The sequence below is a fragment of the Neofelis nebulosa genome, chromosome 9, assembly GCF_028018385.1.
Source record: "Neofelis nebulosa isolate mNeoNeb1 chromosome 9, mNeoNeb1.pri, whole genome shotgun sequence".
NCBI lineage: Eukaryota > Metazoa > Chordata > Mammalia > Carnivora > Felidae > Neofelis > Neofelis nebulosa.
The window spans coordinates 22,221,609-22,249,223 of NC_080790.1; the positions used below are offsets into that span (position 1 = coordinate 22,221,609).

A 27,615-nucleotide genomic window follows, 5' to 3' on the forward strand; every position below is an offset into this window, starting at 1 on the left:
TGATGTTTCCAGTTCATTGACTCCAACCTGCTATTTGACTCCTTGCTGACAAAGTGTATGGGAGTAAGAAAACAGCTGAACGTGGGAGTGGGTTTGAAATAAGTTCCAAATGCGGCGTCTTAGTAGTTCTTTAGCTCCTGAAGTCTGCTGGTTAGTGAATAAATTTGTTTGAGATTAAAGTGAATTAGTGTAGAAAACTTGTCCAGTCTCATCCAGGACCCTCGCAGGCACTTTTAAAATTTTTCCTTCCTGAGGCCAGGTCTCACTCAGCAGGAGTATCCTAATCATACTATTGAGTTTTTAAGTTTTTTAAACAAAATTCATTTGAATAACAAATTTGACAATATCAGGTATAGCCAGGTTGTGTGGAATGTGAACTCTCATGCACGGTTTGGAATTTAAATTGGTACAATTACTTTGGAAACAACTTGGCAGTATCTAGTAGAGCTGAAAATACGCCCCTAAGACTCGACAGTTTTACTCCTGGGTATATACAGAGAAAATCCTCTTGCCCAGGTGTACCAGGAGACATAAACAAGAATGATGTAGGAGAGTCTACTAACTGTCTGCCAAAATCTGCTCTCACTTTGCAGACCCCTAGGATTATAGGACAAATGGCTAGATTATGTTCCTGGCCCTCCAATCCCCTGCCCCTGTAGTGAAGGGTAGCTAACTAACTTCTCTCCAGTAGAACGTGAATGGGAGTGATGTGTGATACCTCCAGGGTAGAAGTTTTAAGAAAGGGCACCTCTGTGCTTTCTTTTCCCTTCATCGGGCCATATGAAGATAATAAAATGGCTTTAGGGGGTGGTAGAGCACAAAATGGAAAATGGTTGATGCCCTGAATCACCCCATGAAGGACTAATTGCTAGCCAGGAACATCTGAGACTATTAAAGGGAAAAAAAAATCTGTTTTTTGAGACATTATACATGCTTGGGTCTCTTTGTTAGCTTACTCTACTACATAATTTAATTGTCTATCATCAGAAGAGGTAAATACAGTGGAATACTGTATAGCTGTGAAATTAACTAGGGCTTGTATCATGAATACATCTTAAAAATGGGAAAAGCAGGTTACAGAATACATCAAGTGTACCATTTATGTGAGGTTTAAAAACATGTAAAAATATTCCATATTGTTTATGGAAATGTATATGCTATATAATATATATTTAGTATATGTTTATAGTTTTATATATATATATATATGTGTATATATATATATATATATATATATACACATATATATATATGGCATGAAAACATGCACAGAAATAATAAACACCATATTTAGGACAGTGCTTCTGGGATTCAGAGGGACTACAGTGAATTTGTAAGTTCTTATTTCTTAAGGTGGATAGTGAGATTGTTGTAGTTTTCTATATTGTGTGTCTGAAATACTTCATTTTATGTATTTCTTTTGAAAGACTTCATTTGAAAAATCAGCTCTCACAAATTATTGCTCCTCTTTTTAAAAGGGGTCACTTTAGAAATTTTACTTGTGCTTCATTCTTTTTTTAAAATGTTTATTTATTTGAGAGAGAGGAAGCACAAGTGTGTGGGGGAGGGGCAGAGAGAGAGGGAGAGAGAGAATCCCAACCAGGCTCCAGCACAGATACCAGACTGTGAGTTCATGACCTGAGCCGAAATCAGGAGTCAGATGCTTAACCGACTGAGCCACCCCGGCGCCCCATTTGTGCTTCATTCTTAACCTTTCATTTTCCTCTCCCCTGTAGTCTGCTCGTACCCCTGTCTCCTGTTCACTTTCTATTTCAGCCACCCCAGTTCAAACCATCATCACCTCTTGCCTAGATGACAATAGCTTCCTAATTGTTTCCTGCTGATTTTTACTGGCTTGGATACGCTTCCCAGAACAGCTGTAGTGAGTTTTTAAAATTGTCAATCAGGGGCGCCTGGGTGGCGCAGTCGGTTAAGCGTCCGACTTCAGCCAGGTCACGATCTCGCGGTCCGTGAGTTCGAGCCCCGCGTCGGGCTCTGGGCTGATGGCTCGGAGCCTGGAGCCTGTTTCCGATTCTGTGTCTCCCTCTCTCTCTGCCCCTCCCCCGTTCATGCTCTGTCTCTCTCTGTCCCAAAAATAAATAAAAAATGTTGAAAAAAAAAAAAATTTAAAATTGTCAATCAGACCTCATTCAAGGGCTAAAAGCCTGATAATTTCCCAGTGCTCTTAGAGTTCAAGCCACTCCCTTTCCTTGTCCCACAGGGCCTGCCACTCCCACTGTTAACCCGTTTAGCTTCCTCTCCCTCCCCTCCACCTAAATTCTCTGACCATTCCCCAGCTACACCTGAGCCACATTGACCTTTCTCTTCCTGGAGGCTGCTAAGCTCATTCCCATTTTAGGGCCTTTGCACTCACTGTTCCGTTGCCTGAAATGGCTTCTTCCCTGGTTTTTGTCCAGTAGACTTCACTGAATCATTTAGGTCTTAACCTAAATTTCCCCTTGGGGGTCTTTTCCATCTAAGTGCACTTTCTGTAACATCACCCTGTTTTAATTTTCTTCATAGCAAAGCAGACAAAAAGTAGACTGACATGGTACCTGGCCAACCTATGCTCACTTGCAGGTATGGATTTCAAAATACCTTTATCAGATGATTCACCCTCGAAAGTCTTCAAGCCCTTAAGAGAGGCCTCACTCTGAAAGGGACAGCCATAAAGCAATACACCAGATCCGTTATCTGGGATGATAGGAATTAAAAATAAACATAGGAGATGGAAGTTATCCACTTCCCAATTTGATCATCAGAACAGTAAAGGCAGGAGGGAAATTAACAGCAGAGTAAGATTCTAGATCACTCCTACTTTCCCAACCCCTTTTCAGCCTTAGTATATATTTTTCTGTGGTTTTCTGCATCCACAGAGAATAGGGCTTCAAATTTGTCTTGGTTACCATGTTTTTCAAGTTGAGTCTTTCTGTATTTTCAGCTCAAGAACTGAAGTATTCAAGTTAAGGAACCTGCATACTATCTAAAATATTACTCTTCTGCGTTGAAATTGTGGTTTTGTTATGTGCACATTTGTAAGAATAAGACTTGCAGAAGTAGTAGTAAGAGAGAGGAGTGGAGTAGAAAATACATTACATTGGAAAAATAAAAAAAATCAACAGATATATTAATATACATTTTATTTTTAATAACAATACACATTTAACAAAATTGTTAAAGCTAGAGGTAAAAGGCATTGAGGGAGAAAAAAAATTTAAGCCAATTTTAAGTTCATTTTACATAGGAATAAAACAAAATTCATGAAAATTATTTTGTAGTTTCTTATCACTGACAATTTCTAGAAAACATAAGGTTGGATTATATTTCCCCATAGAGGAGTGATGTTAAAATACGGGGTTATATCCCTGTACTAGGATTTAGCATTCAAATAGTCTAATCATCAATATGTCATAAGTGTAAAAAATGTTTATATTTTTTAGTGCAAAAAAATTTCAAAAACGAAACGTCTATACTAATTAAAAATCTTGTTTCCAGTTCTAAATAGACCTAAATACAAGGCACATATTAATTACAAAAGGCATTTCATGTACTATGAAGTGCACACAGAATAAGAAAATGTAGTAAGTGACCTAAAACTGAAGTACCTATTATAGTTAACATTAAGTGATCTTGTTATCTTAGAATTTAGAATGTTAGGGAAATAGATATCATAAGACTCTTTTAAAAGGTCTTCCAAATATTTTAACACTTTTCTTGATATCTTTTCCTAAAACAAGCAGAGGCATTCAGTCACCTCATTAATGCCAGAAGTGTTTCTTCACAGAAAAGACTGTCAAAAGTAGTTGACCGAATATACATCCCCTTTCTGCTCTTCCCTTCTCAATTTACCCAGTTGAGGGGCAGAGCATCAGACAAAAGGTCGTTCTGCCCAGTGCTTTTTTTTCTTCCTAGCTCTTCTCCGACTTGCAGTTTACTTTTTCACTCTTCAAAACTGGGGGAAGTGCTTGGCCACTGCTTGTGAACTTGAAAAAGCTTAAAAAACACTTTGCCTTTGTGTGGAGCTGGTCAAGAGGCATGAGGATAATTGGTTGTTTAAAGAGCAGAAGGCACTATATAAAGTCAATTTGAAATGCTATTCTTAAAAGGTGTTTTTTATATAAAGAAATCTAATTTAGCTAGATGAAGTCACACAACCCTTTTCCTTTCATTTCCTCAAGGTGGTTTCCTTGAGCTAGTTTGAAGTACAGGTGTTTAGGGAATGGTATCAGGTTATCTGGAGATTTGAGGAACATCCTGTTCATCAACAAGATTAATTAAAGGAAAATCTAATTAAGGGATGCCGGTCACACAAATACCTAGCAGTACTATTGGAAGAAAAACACCTAATCTTTCACACTAACACATCATGATGGATGTTTTACCATAGCAGTCAGATCCCAAAGCCTTCCTAACCAGGTCTATATAGCACGTGAGAATTCTTACTCCAGTCCTTATATAATCAGTGTCGTTTTGGGAATTGCTTTGGATTAATATTTGATTTGGTGATTAGGAGAGGTGTTATTGTGGTCTTTGGAGCACCCTGTCCTGGGCACGGGTTATGCCTTCCCTGTAGTCGGTTCCTCCCCCGGACTAAGCACTCCATATACCACTGTTCCTGCTGGAGCTGCCGCTTTTGATTTTTGAGCCAGCTGCTAATAGCCTCCAACTCCTGGCACTGCTGAGTTTGCTGCTGTAATTCCTTCTTTAACTGCTGGTTCTCTCTCCTCATGTCATGGTAGAACTCAAAAGTATACTGCTTTGCTCCTGCCTCCAAGGCCTGGGCCTTCCTTTCAAGCTCTTCTCTTTTTCTTTTTCCCAACTGCCTTGGGTCTGGCTCACTCAGTTGTTTTTCCAGTAATGCTTTTTCCTGGACCATCTGGAGCTGGACTTCCAATTTCTTTGCATCGATCTCAGCTTGGGCTTCCTTTTTCTTCTCCTGTAACATCTGTATTTCTCTCTCCTGTTTCTCCTTTACTAGGGAAACATCCCTCAGTGCCTGCAACTGCTGCTTTAAATTGGATTGGAGGTTTTCCTTCTGCAAGAGCTCCCCTTTAAACACTGAGGTTTGTTTTGCAAATCTGGAGGCTGATTCTTGTCTCCTTTGTTCAATCTCCTCACTTTTTTGTAAATAATGTTCCCATAGCTCTTCAGGCTTCCTTCTGTACTCCTCAATTTCCTTGTCTAGGTATTCCAGAAAGAATTGGTTTTCAGTCTGGACAAGTAACTTTTCATTGTATAGCTGCTTGGTTTCCTGCATTACTGATTCTTGCTGCATTCGAGTTTGTTTTATTCGGCTCTTCACCTTCCTCAGCTCCGTCATGGTCTTTTCTTTAAAGGTCGTCTCCGACTTTGTTAGCATCTGTGGCTTGAAAATTATATTTATTAAACTAACACATGGTGCAGTGGAACTCCCAGAGTCCTTGGCAAACCTGAAGGAAGAACAAGTGAGGCATTCTCGTATCAATTCTTTTTGTTTTTAATTTTAATTTATTTTTGAGAGAGAGACAGTGCGAGCGGGGGAGGAACAGAGAGAGAGGGAGACACAGAATCTTGGGCAGGCTCCAGGCTCTGAGCTAGCAGCACAGAGCCGGACGCAGGGCTTGAACTCATGAACCATGAGATCATGCCCTGAGCCGAAGTCGGACCCTTAACCGACTGAGCCACCCAGGCGCCCCTCTCCTATCAATTCTTAATGAAAATTTAGTAAATACAAAATGCACAATTGTACTTTAATTCATACAAGAAAATATTTTTGCATACCTATTATGCTCCTGACACTGCACGGCACGAAGGATACAGTTTATGGTAAAGGTAAATGAGTGTCGTTTACAATTTAAGTACACAGTCACTACAACCCTGTCAGGTATCACCTCCATTTTAAAGAGGAGAAAACCGGTTCAGAGACTTTAAATGACGTGGCTACGATTTACACCGCCAGCAAGTGGCAGAGCGTGGGTGTGAAACCCAACCTTGGGAGTTCCTGAACACCATAGCGGCTACGAGGGGGGCCACAGGCACAGTTGGGGTGGTCGGGAGTAACAATAAATTTCCCGGCTTTTCTACCACCTTTCCTGTTTCATGGACACTTCCGTCGAGGGCAGCGCCCTTCAGTACCTACTTGCTCTGGGAATCCAAGGGTTCATCTCCAAGGTCCCCGTGTGATTCACAGAGGTTGACTGCCGAGGCAGCAGCGCTAGTAGTGCTAGGGTCCTGCGCCACGCGGAAATGGCGTCCCCTTGCGGAAGGTTTTCCTATTTTGTGCTCCTTGGGTCTCGGCGCTGCCCAGCAACTCCGGGGGTCGCACCTCACCCCAGCCCCGGGCGGTCCAACCTGGATCGGCTGAACCTTGCCGGTTGCCGAATAAGCCCTAGCTGCCGGTTCCCTTTCGGCTCCCTTCCTCGCTCCTTGGGGGTCCAAAGAGAAACGCACTGTCTTCATTTTCGAACTCTGGGAGTCCCACTCTGGGGACCTCATTTCGGCTCGCTTTGGGGACAGAAACTCTGCTCTTCCCAGGCCCTTCCCTACAACGGTGAGTGCCTCTCTTCCTGGCCACCTCCTGCCGTCCTCCGAGCCCATCATTTCCCCCCTCCTGTCCCAACTTGGCGCGCAGCCTGGCCGGGAGGGAAGGAATCGCTTGCGCCCGCCCCACCCCATCGCCTTCCCCTTTCGAACTGGTTGGGTTCTAGCCTCTATCTCTGCCCCTCGCGTCACAGAAGCCTCTCTAAGCACGCAGCGTCACTACGGTAGAGTGGGAGGAGCCAGGAGAAAGATGGCGGAGCCCGTAGGTGAAGCTGAGTCGCAGGCTTTTGGGGGTCTTCGGCCCCCAGTGTGTCTGTTGGTGTTGGGAATGGCGGGATCTGGGAAAACCACCTTTGTACAGGTGACGTATAGGGCGCGGGCGTAATAGGTGCGCGCGAGAGGTTGACAGTGGCAGGCGAAAGGCCAGGGAGAACGGGAGGAAGGTCTCAGGGAGTTGGAGGGGACCCGCGTGCGGCTTTCGAGAACTTGCCAGCAACTCCGGTTCCTTCTTAGGCTAGCCTTTTCGACTCTAGTCTGGTTTAATTAGGGCTAGGGCTCTCATCTGCACACCCTCAGTTCGTGCTTGGTACAGCTTACCGCGTTCTGGAATTGTCTTACCGACAAAGTTGTCAGCTCCTCGAAGACAGTCTTACGAGTAACTGGCAATTAATTAATACAGTGTTAACACACGGACTTTTGGTGTAGATTGTTAAAGAATTATTTCTTGCACAGCTGTCATGTTTCAGCCACCGCGGACACAGCGAAATTGAGTTTACTAGGTTCCCGCTTTTTGGAGCTAATGTTTTAGTGGGAGTGCTAGAAAAAAAAACACACAAATCAAGTAGATAAGTGATCGAGAGTAGGGGGAGGCTGTTAGGTGGGTGATAAAAGGTAGCGTTTCATCTGAGTTGAATGTTGGAGGTGGATATTGGGGGCGAATATCTCAAGTACTGAGAAGGGTAAGTGCAGAAGTCTTCAGGTATGATCCATAAAGGAATGGAAGTTCTCTCTTGGCCCCTATCATTCCCTCTTTGTCTCACTACATCCCTCTCCCCATCACCTCTGCAGAGGCTTACGGGACATCTGCATAGCCAAGGGTCTCCACCTTATGTGATTAATCTGGACCCAGCTGTACATGAAGTACCCTTTCCTGCCAATATTGGTGAGTAAACTGTACCAGAACTGGGTGAAGTCCCTCAGAAAATGGAAAACTTCCAGCTTGCCAGACTTCAATGCTTTCGTTTTTCATTTTTCAAAACTGCCAATTTTCATTTTCTGTGAATTTGCCAGACTCTCTAAACAAGTCTTCTCCCTTATGCACATTCTTTTATTTGTTCCCTAACTAAATTTGCTTCCTTCACACTTATCTCTCCCCTCTTTCTGACCCTAGGGTGTCAGGCTATTGTTACTTGGGATAGCGAAATGACAGAAAGTCAGTCCTCTCACTTCCAGGTCACTTCAGCAGGCTCTGGTACATAAACCTGTTTTATTTAGTTTCTTTTATCAAAAGTTGAGAGTTTAAGGGTTCTTGTGTGGTAGTTCATGTACTGATCTATAGGAACCTTGCTTCCACTCCCAACGTTACATGGGAAAATATGTGTGTGTGTGTGTGTGTGTGTGTATATATATATATATATATATATATATATATATACATGCATATATGCATTGCTTTGGAGAGGGGTTTCCAGTTAGCAGGCTTTCAGAGGAATCTGTGGCTATGAAAAAAATTAAGAGTGGATATGATTCAGTGTCCTAATTCTTGATGGGATCTGCGGGTCTCCTGATTTCTAGGCTGTCACTGTGCTAATTTTCTCCCTCCGTGTCTCTTAATCTTGTTAAGCTGCTCGTACCCTAGTTAAACTAATAAAGGAAAACCTTGTATTAAGCAGAGATCATTTTGGGAAGGGTTTGGGAAAAAATTGACATCTTCTCACTTAAAGGATGGACTTCGGTTGATAGATGAATGGATCAACAAGATACAGTGTATGTGTATATATATATACATGCACCGTGGAAAATGAATCAACCATAAAATAAAATGAAATCTTACCATTCGTGACAACATGGATGGATCTAGAGGGTGTTATGTTAAGGGAGATAAATCAAGACAGAAAGACAAATACATTATGATTTCACTTATATGTAGAATCTAAAAAACAAAACAAAGGAACAAACAAAACAAAGCAGCAACAGACTCAGATACAGGAAACAAACTGTTGGTTACCAGAGACAGGAGGATTTAGGAGGTGGGTGAAGTAGGTGAAGGGGATTAAGAGGTACAAATGTCCAGTTACACAATAAATTACAGGGATATAACGTACAGCCTAATATAACTTTGGTGACAGATGGTAACTGCACTTACTGTGGAGATCATTTTGAAATATGTAAAATATCTAATCATTATGATATAAACCTGAAACTAAGATACTCTATGTCAATTATACTTAAATTTAGAAAAAGATGGAATTCTAATAGTTGGTGGGTCTACAGGCTGATAGTTAGATTTAGTTAGATATTACTGGATGCATTACTTTTCCCTTTGAAAAATCATGTCTGCATTACCCTGTTACTAGTAGGCAGTAAGAAAACTTTTTCTTGATTTAGCTTTCTTTCTTTCTTGCTTTCTTGCTTTCTACTTTTAATTCCAGTATGGTTCAAATATAATGTTATATTAGTTTCAGGTGTACAATATAGTAACTCAACAATTTCATATTTTTTAGCTCTCTTTTTCTATGCATATGGTCACTGATAAGGTATTTAAGTGGTACAGAACTTTTCTCCTTATTTCAGACCATGTCTACCTTAACTTCCAAGCTCCTAGTCTTAACGTTTGTCATGGGTGCCTTGCCAGTTATCCTTTGTAAGGAAGGAAAGCATTGTGGAGCCGGGGGTTAGTAGAAGACAACGCAGGCAAGAGAAGCCTGGAAAGCTGCTTTCAGCTTCTTGCTGGTAGAGAAGGTACTTGCAGGGTGCCTTCTCCCTTTTTGTTCTCGTCGCGATCTTGCTTTTTTCCCTATCACAGTTCATTGACCTTAGCTTGAAAATTTAGAAAACAGATTTGAAAACTAACTGACATACCAAGAGAGAAACTTATTTCTTCTCCTCAGAGGAAGCAGAGGTGACTTGAGAGGCCTATTGGGTGAGGCTATGATAGGTGGAGGGTCTCAAACTTACTGTTTCTTATGTGTTAAATTCCAGTGAATTCTTTCCCCCCTCCTCCCCCCCCAGATATTCGTGACACCGTCAAGTATAAAGAAGTCATGAAACAGTATCCTTTTCTGCATCTGCCTCCTGTGCTGACTCATCACTGGATAGTTATTGTCCATATTTTGTGGCTTTAAGAGAGTGTTTTTGTATCTTTGTAAAACAATACTAGCAAAAGCATTTAATTGCTTTAAAGTAATTTTTTAAAGGATTTTTTTTTAAGTTTATTTATTTATTTTGAGAGAGAGTGCCCATACGCACATGCAAGCAGGGGAAGGGTGAGAGAGAGGGAGAAACAGAGAATTCCTAGCAAGCTCGGAGCTCAATGTAGGGCTTGAACCCATGAATTGTGAGATAATGACCTGAGTTGAAATCAAAAGTCAGACACTTAACTGAGCCACCCAGACTCCCGTTTCAAAGTAATTGAACTAAGAGGATGGAAAGATGAATGTGAGGAAAGGTATTGTAGGTGATTAGAAATACTATTTCAGCTTGTGATTTCAGTTTTCTTACCATTTTCCTAGAATTATAGGCTGTGGTAAGGAGAGAGCACAGAGTGAGAGAGGCTAGCTGGTGCTGTGCCTGGGTTCCACAAAGTAGTATTGCCTTGGAGGCCACTACCTTCTCTGACTGGGAAACTCAGAAATGAGTAGGTTTAGTAGTAGGATCAACTCATAGTACATTGCTGTGTGAAATGTGTACTTTGAGTGTAGGCAGGTCTAGGTGGGTTAACTAATTATAATCGGGTTGCTTGATCAGTAAGGATCAGAGCAAGCAGTGTGATATAGATGGTCTTACTGGCTAATGCCATTAGGCTCTCATTGCCTGATGCATCTATTACATTTTGGTCACTTTATTTATGTATTTATGTATTTATTTAAAATGTTTATTTATTTTTGAGAGAAAGAGAGCGTGTAGGGAAGGGGCCGAGAGAGAAGAAGACAGAGGGTGTGAAGCAGGCTCTGTGCTGACTGCGGAGAGCCCGATGTGGAGCTTGAACCCATGAACCATGAGATCATGACCTGAGCCGAAGTCGGATGCTTAACTGACTGAGCCACCCAGGCACCTTTATTTATTTATTTTTAATGTTTGTTTATTTTTGAGGGAGAGAGAATACAAGCAGGGGAGGCGCAGAGAGGGAGACAGAGGATTTGAAGCAGGTTCTGCACTGACAGCAGAGAGCCCGATGCAGGGCTTGGACTCAAGAACTGTGAGATTATGACCTGAGCCAAAGTTGGACGCTTAACTGACTGAACCATCCAGGTGCCCCACATTTTGGTCACTTTAATTACTTCATTTTGCCTAGCCATCCCTAAAATGACAAACAGATGAGGAAGATGTTGATAATGAGTATTTCCTTGTGATGTTAGGGTTGTGTGGTATGTACTAGTCAAGGATTAGCTGCCAGTGTCCATTCATGGAACACTTAGTTATAATGCTGTTTGTGTGAATGATACCCTAAGTATGAACTTCATCATCTAAATTGATCTGTAAGTAATTTAAATCCTCAACTTAGTGTCCAGGTATGGACTTGGGCCCAATGGTGGTATAGTGACTTCACTCAATCTCTTTGCTACCAGATTTGATCAGGTATGTCTGTTTCTACTTTTATGACATGGCTGTGTAAAAACCTGTGACTTCTAAATGCTGTAGCTTGCTCACACTGGGAAAGAAGAGCAATAAGCCTGCATATGCATATAGAAAAGAAGTAAGTGTTTTGGTAGACAGAGAAGTGGGTAATGACAGTGATCAGTGATGTGAGATGCTTCATAGCCAGTAAAACAAAAATCCAAGAGACGTAGGTTCTTTTCTTGATCATGTCTTGGACGTTACCTTGAGGATGGAGTGGAGGGTTGGGGAGTGGGATGGGCTAGTGGGCGTGGAATGGAAAGATAATGGGGCTTTTTACATGTGACATAATTGTCATTGGCTAGCTTTTTCTCTATTTCTATAAAAGTGTTTTGTAGTTACTAATTAAAAAAATTTTTTTTTTAACGTTTATTTGTTATTGAGCGACAGAGCATGAGCATGGGAGGGGCAGAGAGAGGAGGAGACACAGAATCTGACGCAGGCTCCAGGCTCTGAGCTGTCAGCACAGAGCCTGACGTAGGGCTTGAACTCACGAACCACAAGATCATGACATGAACCAGTCGGACGCTTAACTGACTGAGCTACCCAGGTGCCTCATGTAGTTACTAATTTTTTACCCTAATGTCACTCCATGAGACAGGCTATTAATATTTTACCAAAGCACCAAGAGATATGACCTGACAGTGACAGATCATCTTCAGCTTCTCAGGACCTTGCTTGCTGCTGATGTGGCTGTGTTTCTTCAGTTCATTGAGTTCATTAGTTGGTGTCCTAATCGAGAACACAGAGATTGAATAGTTGATAGTGCCTAAAAGGCAGGCCTCCCTGCAGAGGGATTTGTGATTATCTGTTGTAATTGGCATCTTTCTCTTTTAGGTCATGAAATTTATTGAGAAGGCCCAGAACATGTCTAAGTAAGTGATTTCAGTTTAACACCTATTTATTACTCTCTAATTGACACAGCTCTAGAATTTCAGGGTACCATCAGGCTCTGAAAGAGTGTAGGTTGGGATAAAACCATTAGAAGTGAAGAAAAAAAGTGGGCTAAAAATCATTAAGATGCTATATAGTGTAGAGCTAAATTTAATAGTATCCTGCCACCGATCACTGTCATATAAGCCCACCACTTCCTAGGAGGCATTGAGACTTTGTCCAAATTCAGCCGTCTACCTGCCTTCTCTTGGGAGACCACACTTGCTGGCATGAAAGTCTCTGAAACACCTTTCTAACCCTTGTTTAAATGAATATAATTTACGTGATTCAGAGAGAATAATTATTTCTTTAAATTTAAATAGTATCAAAATATAAAATAAAATAACACTGTTATTATCTACATTTAACTGTCATTAGATCATGATAGGTTCACTTTTTAAAAAAAAAGATGATTCATTATTTTTGTTAAAAAAAAAGACTATCTGCTCATTGTAGAGAATTCAAACCACACATAATATTTAAAAGATGAAATATCGGGGCGCCTGGGTGGCTCAGTCGGTTGGGCGTCTGACTTCGGCTCAGGTCAGGATCTCGTGGTCTGTGAGTTCGAGCCCCGCGTCAGGCTCTGTGCTGACAGCTCAGAGCCTGGAGCCTGCTCTGGATTCTGTCTCCCTCTCTCTCTGCTCCTCCCCTGCTCATGCTCTGTCTCTCTCTGTCTCAAAAATGAATAAACGTTAAAAAAATTTTTTTTTCAACGTTTTTTTTTTTTTTTTTTTTAATTAATTTATTTATTTATTTTTGGGACAGAGAGAGACAGAGCATGAACGGGGGAGGGGCAGAGAGAGAGGGAGACACAGAATCGGAAACAGGCTCCAGGCTCTGAGCCGTCAGCCCAGAGCCTGACGCGGGGCTCGAACTCACGGACCGCGAGATCGTGACCTGGCTGAAGTCGGACGCTTAACCGACGGCGCCACCCAGGCGCCCCTAAAAAAATTTTTTTTTTTCAACGTTTTTTTTTTTTTTTTTTTTTATTTATTTTTGGGACAGAGAGAGACAGAGCATGAACGGGGGAGGGGCAGAGAGAGAGGGAGACACAGAATTGGAAACAGGCTCCAGGCTCCGAGCCATCAGCCCAGAGCCTGACGCGGGGCTCGAACTCACGGACCGCGAGATCGTGACCTGGCTGAAGTCGGACGCTTAACCGACTGCGCCACCCAGGCGCCCCTAAAAAAATTTTTTAAAGATGAAACTATCACCCTGATTCCCACTAGAAGTAACTATCATTATTATTAACTATTACATATTATTTTTTAGTATTTATAGTGTATGATACATATAAAACATTATTACATAATATTATATATGTTGTCATTGCTACCAGTGACTATCATTCCACATGTTTCCATGCGTATATACGTAGAAGGATGGATGGATAAGGTGTTTTTACAGAAATGGGATCGTACTAGAGGTAAAAAATAACGGCTTTATTGAGATACAAATACACAAAGTGCACTCTAATTTTAAAGTATACAATGTGGTAGTTTTCAGTGTATTTGTAATGTTATGCATTGATCACCACTATCTAATTCCAGACCTTTTTCTTCATCCTCAAAAGAAATTCCGTACTCATTAGCAGTTCCTGTTGTTCCCCCTTCCCACCCCCAGCTCCTGGTGGCTGCACCATTGTACATTCTCACCAGCACTGTGTGAGGGTTCCTTGTCCACATCCTTGCCAATACTTGTTGCTGTCCTTGTTTTTGTTATAGCCATGTCAGTGGGCGTGAAGTGGCATGTGATTGTGGTATCACATTTGGTTTGTATTTCCTCAATGATTAGTGATGTTGAACATCATTTTATATACATTTTAGCCATTGGTGTATATTTGGAGAAATGTCTATTGAAAATTCTTTGCTCATTTTTAAAAATAGCTTTATTTAGATATGTAATTCACATACCATGTAAAGTGTTCATTTCAGTGGCTTTTACAGAATTATGCAACCATAACTACAGTCAATTTTAGAATATTTCTATCACCTCAAGAAGAAACACTGTATTCTTTAGCTGTCACTTCCCTATTCCTCTGTTTCTCCTTCCCCTCCACCTTTACCCCACGGCTACCCCAAGAAACCAGATGGTTTCCCAGGATATTTCCCTTCCGGTTTTGCTTATCTTTCATTTTTTTAAAAGGTTTATTTATTTAGTTTGAGAGAGAGCATGCACATGAGAGAGAGAGCGGTGGAGTAGCAGAGAGAGAGGGAGAATCCCAAGCAGGCCCTGAGCTGTCAGTGTGGAGCCTGACACGGGGCTCAAAATCATGAGCCTGTGAAATCATGACCTGAGCCGAAATCAGGAGTCAGATGCTTATCCATCTGAGCCACCCAGGCGCCCCTGCTTCTCTCTTCTTTTAATGCAGTGTGTTTCTAAAACTATCACAGTTTCCTCTGTGATCATTTGCAGCAATTTGAGGACCGCTGCTCCTGCTGCCTGGTAGCGTAAATACTGGACATTGAGCAAAGCCTGGGGGAATGTAGTATGCATTTTAAGGGCAATGGGAGGAAGTTACACTTGATAGTGTGAAGAGGTTATTCCAATCTTGGATGATCAGATGTTCAGTGTTTTGTGTGATGGAATCTTTTTCAGCATTGCACAAGTTTAATACTTCTTTAATGGTCTTTTTTTTTTTTTTAACTTATTTATTTACTTCAAATGTTTATTTATTAAGAGAGAGAGAGAGCGAGCAGGGGTAGGTGTAGAGAGAGTGGGAGAGACTCCCAAGCAGACCCTGCACTGTCAGAGCAGGCCCTGACACAGGGCTTGATCTCATCAACGGTGAGATTATGACCTGAGCCAAAATCCAGAGTTGGATGCCTAACTGACTGAGCCACCCAGGTGCCCCTCTTTAATGGTCTTTCTTGGCACAGATATGTCTTGATTGACACACCTGGACAGATTGAGGTGTTCACGTGGTCAGCTTCTGGGACAATCATCACTGAGGCCCTGGTGAGTATTCTAGGACTTGTTACTTAGAGTAACTAGAGAACTAGACTGGTTAAGCATCTCTTTATTGCCTGGGACCTTATGTGGGAGGGAGTTATGGAAGCTCTGTACACCCTGCTTCAAATGACTTTCCCTTGCTAAGGAAGGTTGGGGGGAGTTTGGGGATAGGTTATGAGCCCTTTGACTAAGGCTGTGGTTATTTTGTGGCTTTAGGCATCTTCATTTCCAACAGTTGTCATTTATGTCATGGACACATCAAGAAGTACCAACCCAGTAACCTTCATGTCCAATATGCTCTATGCCTGCAGGTAATTGATTATTGGTGGGCATGGTATTACAGCAAGGTATGAAGCCTTCTTTCTCTCTCTTTCTTTTTTTTTTTTTTTTGTATTTGAGTCCTGAGTGCTTACCAACCTGGATTTGTGCTCATCCAAATTTGCCCCTCAGTTTAGTGGTTATGAGTTGGGGAGGGGTTAGAAGGGAAAAAAGGCACATGTGTTGGCATTCTCTATGGGCAACTTATCTTCCTCCCTTGCTTGTTACAGAAATAGGTGGAGTTTCTGGTAGTTGCTCCCAATTGAATGAAAGAAGTCTAAATAGAATAGAGTTCCCTGGTGTAAGTGCTCCTTTTCTGTGTTATGACAGGTAGAGTTAAATTATAATATGAGGGATCATGAACAAAGAGATTCATCTATAATTCCAAAAAGCACAAGTTTGCTCCAGGAATGGTGTCATTAGAGGCAGAAGGACATGCCTCACTCGGGTATGTGAATGCATTAGACATAGGAGCAAGGCCAACCATTATTAAATCTGAGAGAGTTTGATTTTGGGGGTATACAGAAGCCACTGCCAGTATTCATGCCTCCTAATGTGACTAGGGATGTCCCTTCTAGTTAGACACAAGAAATCCTAATCGAAATAGAAATCGGATGACAGTACTTTTTGTTTGCATATTTATTGCTTAAAAGACAATTATTTGGTAAAAACAAACAACCTGGCAAAAAACATACACAAAAACCAAAATCAGTATTAAAGCATTATTGCTCCAAGAAAGTGTGTGTGGTGTTTGCTTGATGGTGGTGATGGTTTTTCCTCTTGGGAGAGGAGAATGTGAGTGCTGTGCAAGAGTGGATACCTGTATGTAGAGTCTGAATCCATCCCCCTTCTCTTTATTCCATTCCAACAGAGTGACACAAGGCAAGCAAGAACTTAAGTGCTTTTACTAATGTCTTGATGTTTGATTTTCAGCATCCTGTACAAAACCAAGCTGCCTTTCATTGTGGTTATGAATAAAGTAAGTGGGTCCTTCCTTTTGCGATTCAGTATTTCTTTTTCATCAGAACCTTGTGTTAATGGAAGGTTTGGGTAGGTGAGAAGGATTTTCACATGCTGGAGAACAGATTCAGACTTAGCAGAAACAAAGTCATGAGCACTTCTAGGAAGAAGATTCAGTCAGATTATATAAATATATGAATATGTATCACTGACTCTCATCAAAGTAGTTTTAAGCCAGATAGAGTAGCCCCTCAAGCATAGTGTATGTTATCCCTTAGAATTGTGACTGTGCACGTGGGGGTGGAAGTAGCAATTAAAACAGATACTAAACTTCCCTGTTGTAGGGTTAATGACTAGTATTCAAAAGACCGTATCACTTCAGAGCTTAGAATGTGCTGGCATCCACTGTGGCCATGGTCACTTGGCTGTGGATGGTGGAGGGTCTGCGTCCATCAAGAGAACACCTATCTTCATTTAATTATTTACAACAGTCTTGGCTCTTTGTGATTTGTTGTAGTGGAGAAGGAAATGGGGGAAACAGAAAGGAACTATATGAATAATTGTTCTTTGTTATTATCACTCAATTAAAATTTTTTTAGCATTGTTTGATGTCTGAACTCATCTCTGGTTGCTGATAGTTGACTTCTTTCTGGTACAGACTGACATCATCGATCACAGCTTTGCAGTGGAATGGATGCAAGATTTTGAGGCTTTCCAAGATGCCCTGAATCAAGAGACTACATACGTCAGTAACCTCACTCGTTCAATGAGCCTGGTGTTAGATGAGTTCTACAGCTCACTTAGGGTAAACTTTCTCTTCTGCTTATACTGATAGTCCCTTCAGACAACCTCTTAACCCATAGGGCTGGCTTTGAACATATCTTAGAAAAGTTCATTACCTTCATAAAAAAGCATTTAAAGCATTACTTATTGAAAACTGGTGGTTTGAAAGATAAATAAGCCTGGCTGGTTCAATTGGTAGAGCATATGATTCTTAATTTTGGGATCATGAGTTTCAGCCCCATGTTGATTATAGAGATTACTTTTAAAAAAAGAGGAAAAAAGGTAAGTAAGGTAAAGACCCTGCCTTCAGAGTTTATGGTCTAGTTTGAAGAGAAGGCTACACACATAATTGAAACATGATATATTGTGGTAAGGACGTTACAAAAGATTAGAGGTTGGGCCTGATGCTGGTGAGGGACACATCACTCTTGAAATGAGGGATTTTGGAGGATATAACATTAGAGGTGTGCTTTGAAGGAAGGTTAAGATTTATATAAGCAAAAGAGGGTAGGTGTGGCAAGCAGTATGGTAATTGTCCAAGCAAAGACATGATTAACATCAGATAATTAACATGAGATACTAATTTTTGTAGAGAACAGACAGTGGTTGAAATTGACAGGGAATAGTGGAGAAGACTTCCTACTGTTCCTGCTAATTCTCTTTCTTTTCCAGTCCTCTCTTTTTCATAGACTTATTTCCATGGTTTTTGAGTATGCATGCTGTTTTGCTTTGTTTTAGCTTTACTCTTTGTAAGAGATATCTTGAAGTATCTAAACTTTTGTGAAGATTTTATGACGTTCGAACAAAGTAATGTATACCATTTAAAAATGTACACTTGTGGGGTGCCTGGGTGGCTCCGTTGGTTGAGTGCTGACTACAGCTCAGATCATGATCTCGCAGTCTGTGAGTTCGAGCTCTGCGTCAGGCTCTGTGCTGACAGGTCAGAGCCTGGAGCCTGCTTCAGATCCTGTGTCTCCCTCTCTCTCTCTGCCCCTCCCCCACTTGTGATATCTGTCTGTCTGTCTGTCTCTGTTTCTCAAAAATAAAATAAACATGAAAAATGTTTTTTTAAATATACACTTATTTCCTCAGTGGCATTAATGATGCTTTTGGCAGGTGGTGGGTGTGTCTGCTGTTCTGGGTACAGGCTTAGATGAACTCTTCACGCAAGTCACCAGTGCTGCAGAAGAGTATGAAAGGTGAGGATAAAGGAAAATCCTGTAGATGACATTCTTAGCAACACACAATCTGATACAACAGCAGTTTTACCGGGCAAAGCATTTTGGTTTTCATAGTGTAAGTATTCTATTTACCACATGTTACGTGTACTGGATCTGTATGTGTACACTTAGGGATAACAAGTCCCATTAACTTTTTTAAAAATAGGAGTATAAGACCTTTGCTATATTGAAAGATGAAGAGCAAGAATCATCAGACCTTTTTGTAAAAAGCCAGATAGTAAATATTTTAGGCTTTGTGGGCCATACAATCTTTGTTGCAACTGCTCAGCTGTCACTGTAGGGCAAAGGTGTCCACAGACAGTTTGTAAACAAATGGGTATGGTTGTGTTCCAATAAAGCTTTATTTACAAAAATACGCAGTGGGCTTGATTTGGCCTATTTGCCACATTGGCTGACCCTGGATTAAGAACATAGACTTTGGAGGGGCACCTGGATGGCTCAGTAGAGCATATGACTCTTGATCTCAGGGTCATGAGTTCAAGCCCCCCTCTGGGCGTAGAGCTTACTTAAAAAAAAAATTACGAACATAGACTTTGGAGTCATACAGGCATGGGTTGGATTTCTGTTTCCCCCACTTAATAAATGAGTAGCCTTAGCAAGTTTTCATCATTTGTAGATCAGGCATAATAGCACTTACTGTTAAGGTTGTTGTGAGGATTATCTGTGAAAATACATCTGAAGCACCTAGCACACTTGTTGACACGTAGCAAGCATACTTTATGACAAATGGTTGTTACTACTATTGTGGTAAATACTGGAATTCTGTCTACCTAAAGGAAAGTGTCATCAGAGCACCTTTCCTTGGGCTCCTGGCATGATCATTGGCTGCTTACTAGTATGTTCCTCTTGGCTTCATACTTAGCAAGATTCTAACAACCACATGGTGGTTCTTACATACATTATTTTGATTTTGATTCATCAGACAAGGGGTCTTTTTGTGTGTTATCAAAGCCTCAGGATGAAGTCTTTTCTATATCCTGTTGTTGCCCAGATTAGCCACATAATTATATATTGGGCTACCTGAGCCCAATAGGCCTTCCTACTTTTATTCATTTCAAATGTTTACCCAAATGAGGCATGAGCTTGGGGCACAAGGCTGGCTCAGTCTGTAGGCATCTGACTCTTGATCTTGGGCTTGTGAGTTTAAGCCCCATGTCAGATGTAGCGATTACTGAAAAAAAAAAAATAAAAAATAAAAGATGAGCTCCTAAGTCATGGATGCCAGAGTTCATCTTTCCAGCCCTGCAGTCAGTCTTTTGTATCTTTGCTGGTTACAGGGTGGAGACAAGCACCTTGACTTTAATTCCAAAGAGTTAGAATCTCAGTGACTGAGACTTGTTACATCTAATGTTCAGTGAGGTCAGATCTTCTGTTATTGTCAGAGACCTAGGAAGATAGAGGGCAGATAGGACAGATTAATAAGCAAAAGAATTAAGAAAGTGTTTTCTCTTTCCAGGGAATATCGTCCTGAATATGAACGTCTGAAGAAATCACTGGTAAGAGAGGAGGGTTAGTGTATATTTTGGGCCACTAAAAAAAATAACTTCAAACCATGTACTAATAATTCTGCCATAAATGCTTTTGTTTTGGCTATCAGGGTATGTTTTAGGTATTTGTTATTTTAAATTAGTAAATGTGTATGTGTGCTGTCTGGATGCAGAAGTGCCCCTTAATTATTTTCCTTCCCTTTATTTGAATTTTTAAAAATCTGGTTTTTCTGTTACATTTGCTAAGCACTTCTTATGCCCTACTTCACTTCTCCAAGGCTCATTTAAAGGCTGGTTATAGAATTTTAAGACAAAAGAGGTGGTTCACAGTGTTGATTCCAAATAATTACTTGGCCTGCCCCCTTTGGCTGCACAGGGCCCCTTATCACTGCTGTGTCTTCTTGAGGGTTCTTTTGATGTGTTTTTGTGTCCTATTTCTGAAACCTCTAAATCAGTCTGCAGAGCCCTTCAATCTGAATTTGTGCTAATCTGGGCTCATGGTATTTAGTGTTTCTGTCCCCGTATCAGCCATCTCTTACCTGCCTCAATGTCTAAATAGCCTTTAGTATTTGTATACTTAATTGTCTCCTGTTAGAAGTCTGGCATCTAACTCGGGGGCTCCTTTTTTAATATGAGGATATTTTTCTCTGTATGTACAGGCCAGTGCACAGAGCCAGCAACAGAAAGAACAACTGGAACGCCTTCGGCAAGATATGGGCTCCGTAGCCTTGGACACAGGGACTGCCACTGGTAATGGGGGGTCTCTTGGTGTTAGGAACTAAAAGCAGAATATGCTTATTTCCACTGAGCAGGAAGATACTCACATTTAAGAGAGATAAAGAGAAAAGGATGAAGATAATGTGGTGTTTTAGATAGATCAATTGATCTGTCACATTTACTTTGTGTGTATATATATATATAAAATGGTTTGGAAAGATAAACTCCTGAAAGTTGTATATATAACTATACGACTTTGAATTCTTCCTCTTAAGGTAGTTTTTGCTTTACTTTGGCAAGATACTTGATATCTTCTCTATTTTCTTAAATACTTTTCACCCTCTACCCCCCTCTTTTTTTTTTTCTTTTCTGTTTATTTTGGCCTGATTTCAGATTAACAGAAAAATTGTGTGGTTAGCATAGGAATTACTATATGCCATTCAACCAGATTCCAAAAATGTTTATGTTCTACCACATTTACTTTATTCTTTCTTTCTCAATAGGTATGCAGTTATATTTCATGTAAGCATATAAGTGTATTTGTAAACAAAATGCTTATACATTATATATATATTCCCCTTTTTTGGACTCATTTAGGAATAAGTTACGGATTTACTCTTGAATCTTGTTCTTGAATACTTTAACATATATTTCCTAACAATAATATTATTTTATAGAACTCCATTATAGTTAACTAAAAATTAGGAAATTAACACTGATACTGTTGTCTAACGTGTAGTCCTCATTTAGAGGTAGCTGTTTGCCCTGTGTAGCAGGAGAAAATCCTGGATCTGCATTGCATTTAGTTGTCCAGTCTCTTGTTCTCCTTTAATTTGGAATAGTTCTGTAGCCATTTTTTGTATTTCGTGGCAGTGACAATTCTGAAATGTATGGGACAGATGTTTTATAGAATGATGCTCAGTTTGGGTTTGTCTGATGTTCCCTCAGTATTCAATTCAGGTGGCAGAACTTTACACAAGTGAAGTTGAGTTTTTTCCACGCAGAACATCTGGAGGCACACAGTGTAGATTTGTCCCATTACTGGTGATGTTAATTTTGATTACTTGCTTAAGTTGGTGTCTGCCAGATTTTTTTCATTATAAAGTTATTTTTCCCTTTATAAGTATTTTGTTGGGTGATGCTTTGAGACCATATGAATATCCTTTTAATTTTCACATGTTTACTCACTAGTTTTAATACCCATTAATGTAATAGGGGTAATATCCATTTTTCTGTGATGCAAGTTGGAAATTTTTTCTTCCTAGTTGTCAGGTTTTTTTTAAATGTTTATTTATTTTTGACAGAGAGCGAGTGCGAGGGAGATGGGCAGGGGCACAGAGAGAGAGGGACAGAGGATCTAAAGTAGGCTCTGGCTGAGAGCAGTGAGCCCGATGTGGTATTTGAACTCACGAACAGTGAGATCATGGCCTGAGCTGAAGTCAGATGCTCAACTGACTGAGCCACCCAGGTGCTCCTTATCAGTTGTTTTTGCTTTTTTTTTTAAATTTTTTTAAATGTTTATTTATTTCTGAGACAGAGACAGAGCATGAGCGGGGAAGGGGCAGAGAGAGGAGATACAAAATCCGAAGCAGACTCCAGGCTCTAAGCTGTCAGCACAGAGCCCGACACGGGGCTCGAACTCACAAACCGCAAGATCATGACCTGAGCCGAAGTGGGTCGCTCAACAGACTGAGCCACCCAGGTGCCCGGTTATCAGTTGTTTTTTGACTTTGTTCATGGTGTTATTTTGCCAGGCGAAAGTTTTTATTTTGTTTTGATATAGTCAAATTTACTTGTTTTCTCTTTTACTGCATCTGGATTTCGTGTCGTAATTGTGAATCCCTTACCCATACTGTGTTAAAGAGGAATTTACTTATGTTTTATTGTAGTTCTTGTATGGTTTCACTGTCTATGTTTACAAAAATTTTTTTAATGTTTATTTTTGAGAGAGAGAGAGAGAGCAAGTGAGCAGGGAAAGGGCAGAGAGAGATGGAGACACAGAATCCAGAGCAGGCTCCAGGCTCTGAGCTGTCAACGCAGAGCCCAATGCAGGGCTTGAACTCCTGGGTTGTGAGATCACGACCTGAGCCAAAGTCGGACGCTTAATCGACTTACCCACCCAGGTGCCCCTCAGTGTCTACATTTAGATCCCTGATCCATTTAGTTTATTCCTGGATATAGTGTGAAGTATAGCTCTGTATTACCTTTTTCATAAACAATTGTACCACAGTTTCTTTTTAAAAAAAAAAATTTTTTTTTTAACATTTATTTATTTTTGAGACAGAGAGAGAGCATGAACAGGGGAGGGTCAGAGAAAGAGGGAGACACAGAATCTGAAACAGGCTCCAGGCTCTGAGCTGTCAGCACAGAGCCTGACGTGGGGCGCGAACCCACGGACCGCGAGATCATGACCTGAGCCGAAGTCGGATGCTTTACCGACTGAGCCACCCAGGCACCCCCATACTGTTTCTTAAAAAGACTACCTTTGCCTCAGCAATCTGAGATGCCACCTGTATCGTATACTAAAGTTCCATGTGTACTTGGGTATATTTCTGGACTTCTGTTTTATTCTTCTGGATTGTCTGTGTCTTTACCACACTGTTATAATTACGTAGAGCCTGTATAAAATGTTTTAATGTCTGACAGGGCTAGTCCCTTTTCATATTTTTCTTTTGTAGTGTTTCCCTGGCTCTTCCTGTTTGTTTTTCTGTATGAACTTTAGCGTCAAGTTATTTAGCTTGCTAAAACAGCTCTTTGGTGTTTTTATTGACATTGCGTTATGTTCTTTAATATAGGGCAAACTGACAACTGTCACGTTGAGTCTTCCTTTCCAAGAGCAAGGAGTGTGTTTATATTTGTCAAATGTAACTTGATTTTTCAGGAGTGTTTTCCTCATGTGGTTTTTGCATAGTTCTTGTTAAAAAATTTTCTAAGAATTTTATCTTCTTTGTTAGTGTTGAAAATGGGATTTTCTGAACCATATCTTCTAACTGGTTATGTTTGTGTATATGAAGGCTTCTAATTTCCATATGTTAGTCTTTTTATGCTGCTACTTTATGGAATTTTGTATTTTTTGAATTAATGTTGTCATTGATTCTTAGGGGTTTCTAGGTTGGTGCTCATATTTAGAATATATGCACCCCCACCCAACCACACTTTTGAGTGGTATGGACTGGACTGGCCTTTAAAAGATTGAAGTTCTGTTGATGAAAGCTATTGCTGTATCGAAAGCTATTGCTGTATCTTTAGTAGAGAATAAAGCCACTTGGAGGAGGAAATGCTGGGTTTACCAGGAAACTGCCTAGGTTTACCATTTGAGTGAATTTGCCTGGCCATCCTTGTTGCTTCTTAGCAACGTAAATTTGTGTGCTGTGCTCCTTTGGAATCACTCATGAATATGTGAATCAACAAATGTGAATTAAATCTGCTGCCATGTTCTGATAACCTGTTAAAGGTTGGGGACTTTCAAGAAGTTATTTGGGAAAATCCCAAGTATAGTTGGACACAGAGTGAAGCATTGACTGTTAGCATGCCACGTTGTCATCCTTTTTCAGGGCCACAGGCCTGTTGAAATTTGTGTCCCTTGATGTTGCTGCTGATGGCCACCTTTATTCCCCAGCTGATTTCTCTGAGACCAAGCTCCTGAAGAGAGTGGTCATGTCCTCCCATAGCTCTATGATGCTTAGCATGGTTTTAGGTTCTCATAGAGCCCAACTCTCTCAGGCTGAATCCCCTCACAGGAATTACTTGATTAGACGTTTTCCTGATGATTGGCACTTAGTCCTTATTCAGTTTCCCTGAGTAGGGAATTTGGCTCTAAAAATAGATTCGATTTTCCGTTTTCCTCCCTCCCTCCCTCTTTTTCTTGAATCATATCCTGGCTCCTTTCACCCTCTGATCTCTTCAGACCCTCTGAACTTAAATTTCCACCAGGAAACTTCCTTAGTGCTGTACACTTTTACCCTGACTCGCCAGCACGCGGCATCTGCTTAAATGTCTTTAGTCTTTGTAGGAAAAACTATAGCCTCTTCTAAGCTGGAAGCTAGTAAAAAGGAATGGTGTTACTACCAGGAATTTTCTTAAGCTTAAAAACAGCACCTTTTAGATTCATGAAACATTGTGTGAACTAAACTACTGTAGAAATGTTAAGTGGTATTAACAATACATTTAGAAGAGGTAAGATTCTGCATTTATATTTATTGTGACTACTTTCATCCTGCCAGTTTATAATCCTACTTACTCATGGATTGAAAATCACCTTTTTGAGGAGGCATAGGTTCATTACATGGTACTCATAGGTGTTTTCTCTGTAGACAGCTTATCTCCTGCACTCGACCCTTCTGACTTGATCCTGACTCGGGGAACTTTGGATGAAGAGGATGAGGAAGCAGACAGTGATACTGATGATATTGACCACAGAGGTGAGAGGTGGCCCATGAAAAGAGAACAGCTGCTTATCCTCACATTGTTTGTTCAGGAGCTTTTTGTTATTGAGAGACACCTTATGTATGCAGCCAGTGACAGGGGAGAGAAGAGATGGCACTGGATACAGCAGCAGGCAAGAGTTCAGTATATTGAGAGTTCCTGGCCTTTCTACTGAGTAGTTAATATTGAACTCATTACAGGCTTTTTTATTTATTAATCTCATGTCTTCTCATCTTTAGGTCGTAACTCTGAGGAATCCAGGATTTTTGTTTGGTTGCAATTATTGTTTTAAGAATACATGAGGGGCGCCTGGGTGGCGCAGTCGGTTAAGCGTCCGACTTCAGCCAGGTCACAATCTCGCGGTCCGTGAGTTCGAGCCCCGCGTCAGGCTCTGGGCTGATGGCTCGGAGCCTGGAGCCTGTTTCCGATTCTGTGTCTCCCTCTCTCTCTGCCCCTCCCCCGTTCATGCTCTGTCTCTCTCTGTCCCAAAAATAAATAAAAAATGTTAAAAAAAAAAAAAAAAAAAAAAAGAATACATGAGAGGAAGGGGCACCTGGGTGGCTCAGTCAGTTAAGGGTCTGACTCTTCATGATTTTGGCTCAGGTCATGATCTCACAGTTTGCGAGATCGAGCCCTACTTCAGGCTCTATCTTGACAGCATGGGGCCTGCTTGAGATTCTCTCTCTCCCTTTCTGCCCCTCCCCCACTCATGTGCATGTGTGTGCACTGTCCCCTTTCTCTTAAAATAAATAAACTTAAAAAAATAAAAGACTACCGGGGGGGCGGGGGAGGGGGAAACAAAGAGTACATAAGGAGAGGCCTCGGCAGACTGAAACCAGTTAGAAGGGACTGTACCAGAGGATAGAATGGCCCTGGAAACCCAAAAGGGCTCTCCACCTGGCATAGATTTAGGGACTGTGAACAGAATCGATTTCTTGAAACAACTCTTTGAGGTCAAATCAGTGACCAAGAGCAAACCTCTCTTTACCATCCAGTGTACCTCACTGACTCAGATTTATTGAGGTGTAATTTACAAACCATAAAGTCCAACCTTTTTACGTGTCTGGTTTGATGAGTTCTAACAAATATATGTGCACTTGTAACAGGCATCATAATCAAGATACAGAACACTTCCATCACCCCCAAAAGTTCCTTATGCTTGTTTGTTCCTTATTCCTTATTCAGTCCTCTTCCTGAACACTTAGTTTTTGGCAATCAGTAATCTGATTTCTGTTCCTATAATTTTGCTTTTTCCAGAGTGTTGTATAATTGGAATCATAGTATTTAATAGCTTGCTGCATTTGACTTTTTTCAGTCAGTGTAATGCTTTTGGGATCCATCCATGTATCAGAAATACGTTCTTTTATTGCTGAATAATGTTCTATTATGTGGCCATACCACAATTTGTTCATTCATTAGCTAATTGACTTTTGGGTTATTTCCAGATTTTAGTTATTAATAAAGCTGCTATATATATTTCTCTTGGTTAAAAATACCTAGGAATGGGACCTCATTCTAGTTACTTTATGAATGAGGTATTCTCATTTACAGATGAGAGAAATTGTGCATTTGGGCAACATGATAAATAGAGCATGCTTCTGGGAGGTATTTCCTTACTGGGATTAGTGAACACTTAGTTTATTAGAAACAGAGTACTATTTCTGATGGACTGGTGACAGCAGCTCTAACCACCTATATAATGGGAAAGCTAAAAAGAATTGACCTTCTTTTTTCCTTGCAGTTACGGAGGAAAGCCGTGAAGAGCCAGCATTCCAGAATTTTATGCAAGAGTCAATGGCACAATACTGGAAGAGAAACAACAAATAGTTTCTAGAAGTTCAAACGTTTGGAACTCTGTGAAGGAACTATTCTTACCTCTGATTGGGGGCTACCATAAAGGACAATTTTGTTCAGAGTAGCAGAGTTTCTCTAATAGGGAAATTTGACTCAGATGAAGCCAGGGTTAGGAGACTCTTGGACCTGGCAGGTAGATGCCAATTCCCCTTGGCCTTTTCCTTGGATTTATGCAAGGAAGGATATGGACTGTCCTTGGATGCTGATACCCCTTCAAGCCTAAAGCTTCCAGTTTAATTGTTTGAACTTACGTACTTTTGCTGCTGATGGATGAAATAGAACTTAAAATTCACTTCAAATCTCTATTAGGCTGGATCTATACTTTACTCTCCCAGCATCTTGCCCTTGATCCTACACCATGAGTTCCCCTCCTTTTAGCAGAAAGGGAGAGAGAAAACATGAGCTTGCCCAGAGTGGCAGTGGAAGTCTCCTTGGCAACCAGTCAATGTTGGGTATGAAATGTGTCTCACGTGGGGTAGCTAACATTTTAGGACACCAGTTCGTTGAAGAAATTGAGCAAAACATAAGATTAATGAGTAAGAATCTTGCTTTTGATGGTGACTTGGATAAAGAGTTTTTAATTTTAA

The 27,615-nt window shown here is 40.8% G+C and overlaps 2 protein-coding genes across 5 annotated transcripts; one reads left to right on the plus strand and one right to left on the minus strand.

Annotated features, from left to right (window-relative positions):
- Positions 1–3,129: 3,129 nt before the first annotated feature.
- Positions 3,130–6,655, minus strand: CCDC121 (coiled-coil domain containing 121). The gene is made up of 2 exons (XM_058682887.1): positions 6,119–6,655; positions 3,130–5,429 (listed from the first exon to the last, which is right to left on the minus strand). The coding sequence occupies exons 1-2, from the start codon at positions 6,652–6,654 to the stop codon at positions 4,460–4,462; spliced, it is 1,506 nt and encodes a 501-aa protein (XP_058538870.1). The 5' UTR covers position 6,655; the 3' UTR covers positions 3,130–4,459.
- Positions 6,656–6,732: 77 nt separating this feature from the next.
- On the plus strand, positions 6,733–27,615 carry GPN1 (GPN-loop GTPase 1). 4 transcript variants are annotated; one of them, XM_058682892.1, is made up of 14 exons: positions 6,733–6,880; positions 7,588–7,681; positions 9,751–9,790; positions 11,250–11,316; positions 12,193–12,230; positions 15,171–15,249; positions 15,460–15,554; positions 16,495–16,540; positions 17,180–17,326; positions 18,421–18,503; positions 20,002–20,041; positions 20,692–20,782; positions 25,063–25,170; positions 26,916–27,615. In XM_058682892.1, the coding sequence occupies exons 1-14, from the start codon at positions 6,770–6,772 to the stop codon at positions 26,999–27,001; spliced, it is 1,125 nt and encodes a 374-aa protein (XP_058538875.1). In that variant the 5' UTR covers positions 6,733–6,769; the 3' UTR covers positions 27,002–27,615. The 4 variants fall into 4 exon arrangements, with proteins under 4 accessions (XP_058538875.1, XP_058538877.1, XP_058538876.1 ...); XM_058682893.1 differs by having other exon boundaries at positions 6,755–6,781; XM_058682894.1 differs by lacking the exons at positions 9,751–9,790; positions 11,250–11,316 and having other exon boundaries at positions 6,752–6,880.

Bases quoted from the DNA above. Each gene is read 5' to 3' on its own strand.
- CCDC121 (XM_058682887.1), bottom strand. From the start codon at position 6,654: ATGGGGTGGGGCGGGCGCAAGCGATTCCTTCCCTCCCGGCCAGGCTGC. The intron at 5,430-6,118 runs GTAGGTACTGAA...TTCTTCCTTCAG, and splicing joins CCCTTGGATTCCCAGAGCAA to GTTTGCCAAGGACTCTGGGA.
- GPN1 (XM_058682892.1), top strand. From the start codon at position 6,770: ATGGCGGAGCCCGTAGGTGAAGCTGAGTCGCAGGCTTTTGGGGGTCTT. The intron at 15,555-16,494 runs GTAATTGATTAT...TTTGATTTTCAG, and splicing joins AATATGCTCTATGCCTGCAG to CATCCTGTACAAAACCAAGC. The intron at 17,327-18,420 runs GTAAACTTTCTC...TGCTTTTGGCAG, and splicing joins AGTTCTACAGCTCACTTAGG to GTGGTGGGTGTGTCTGCTGT.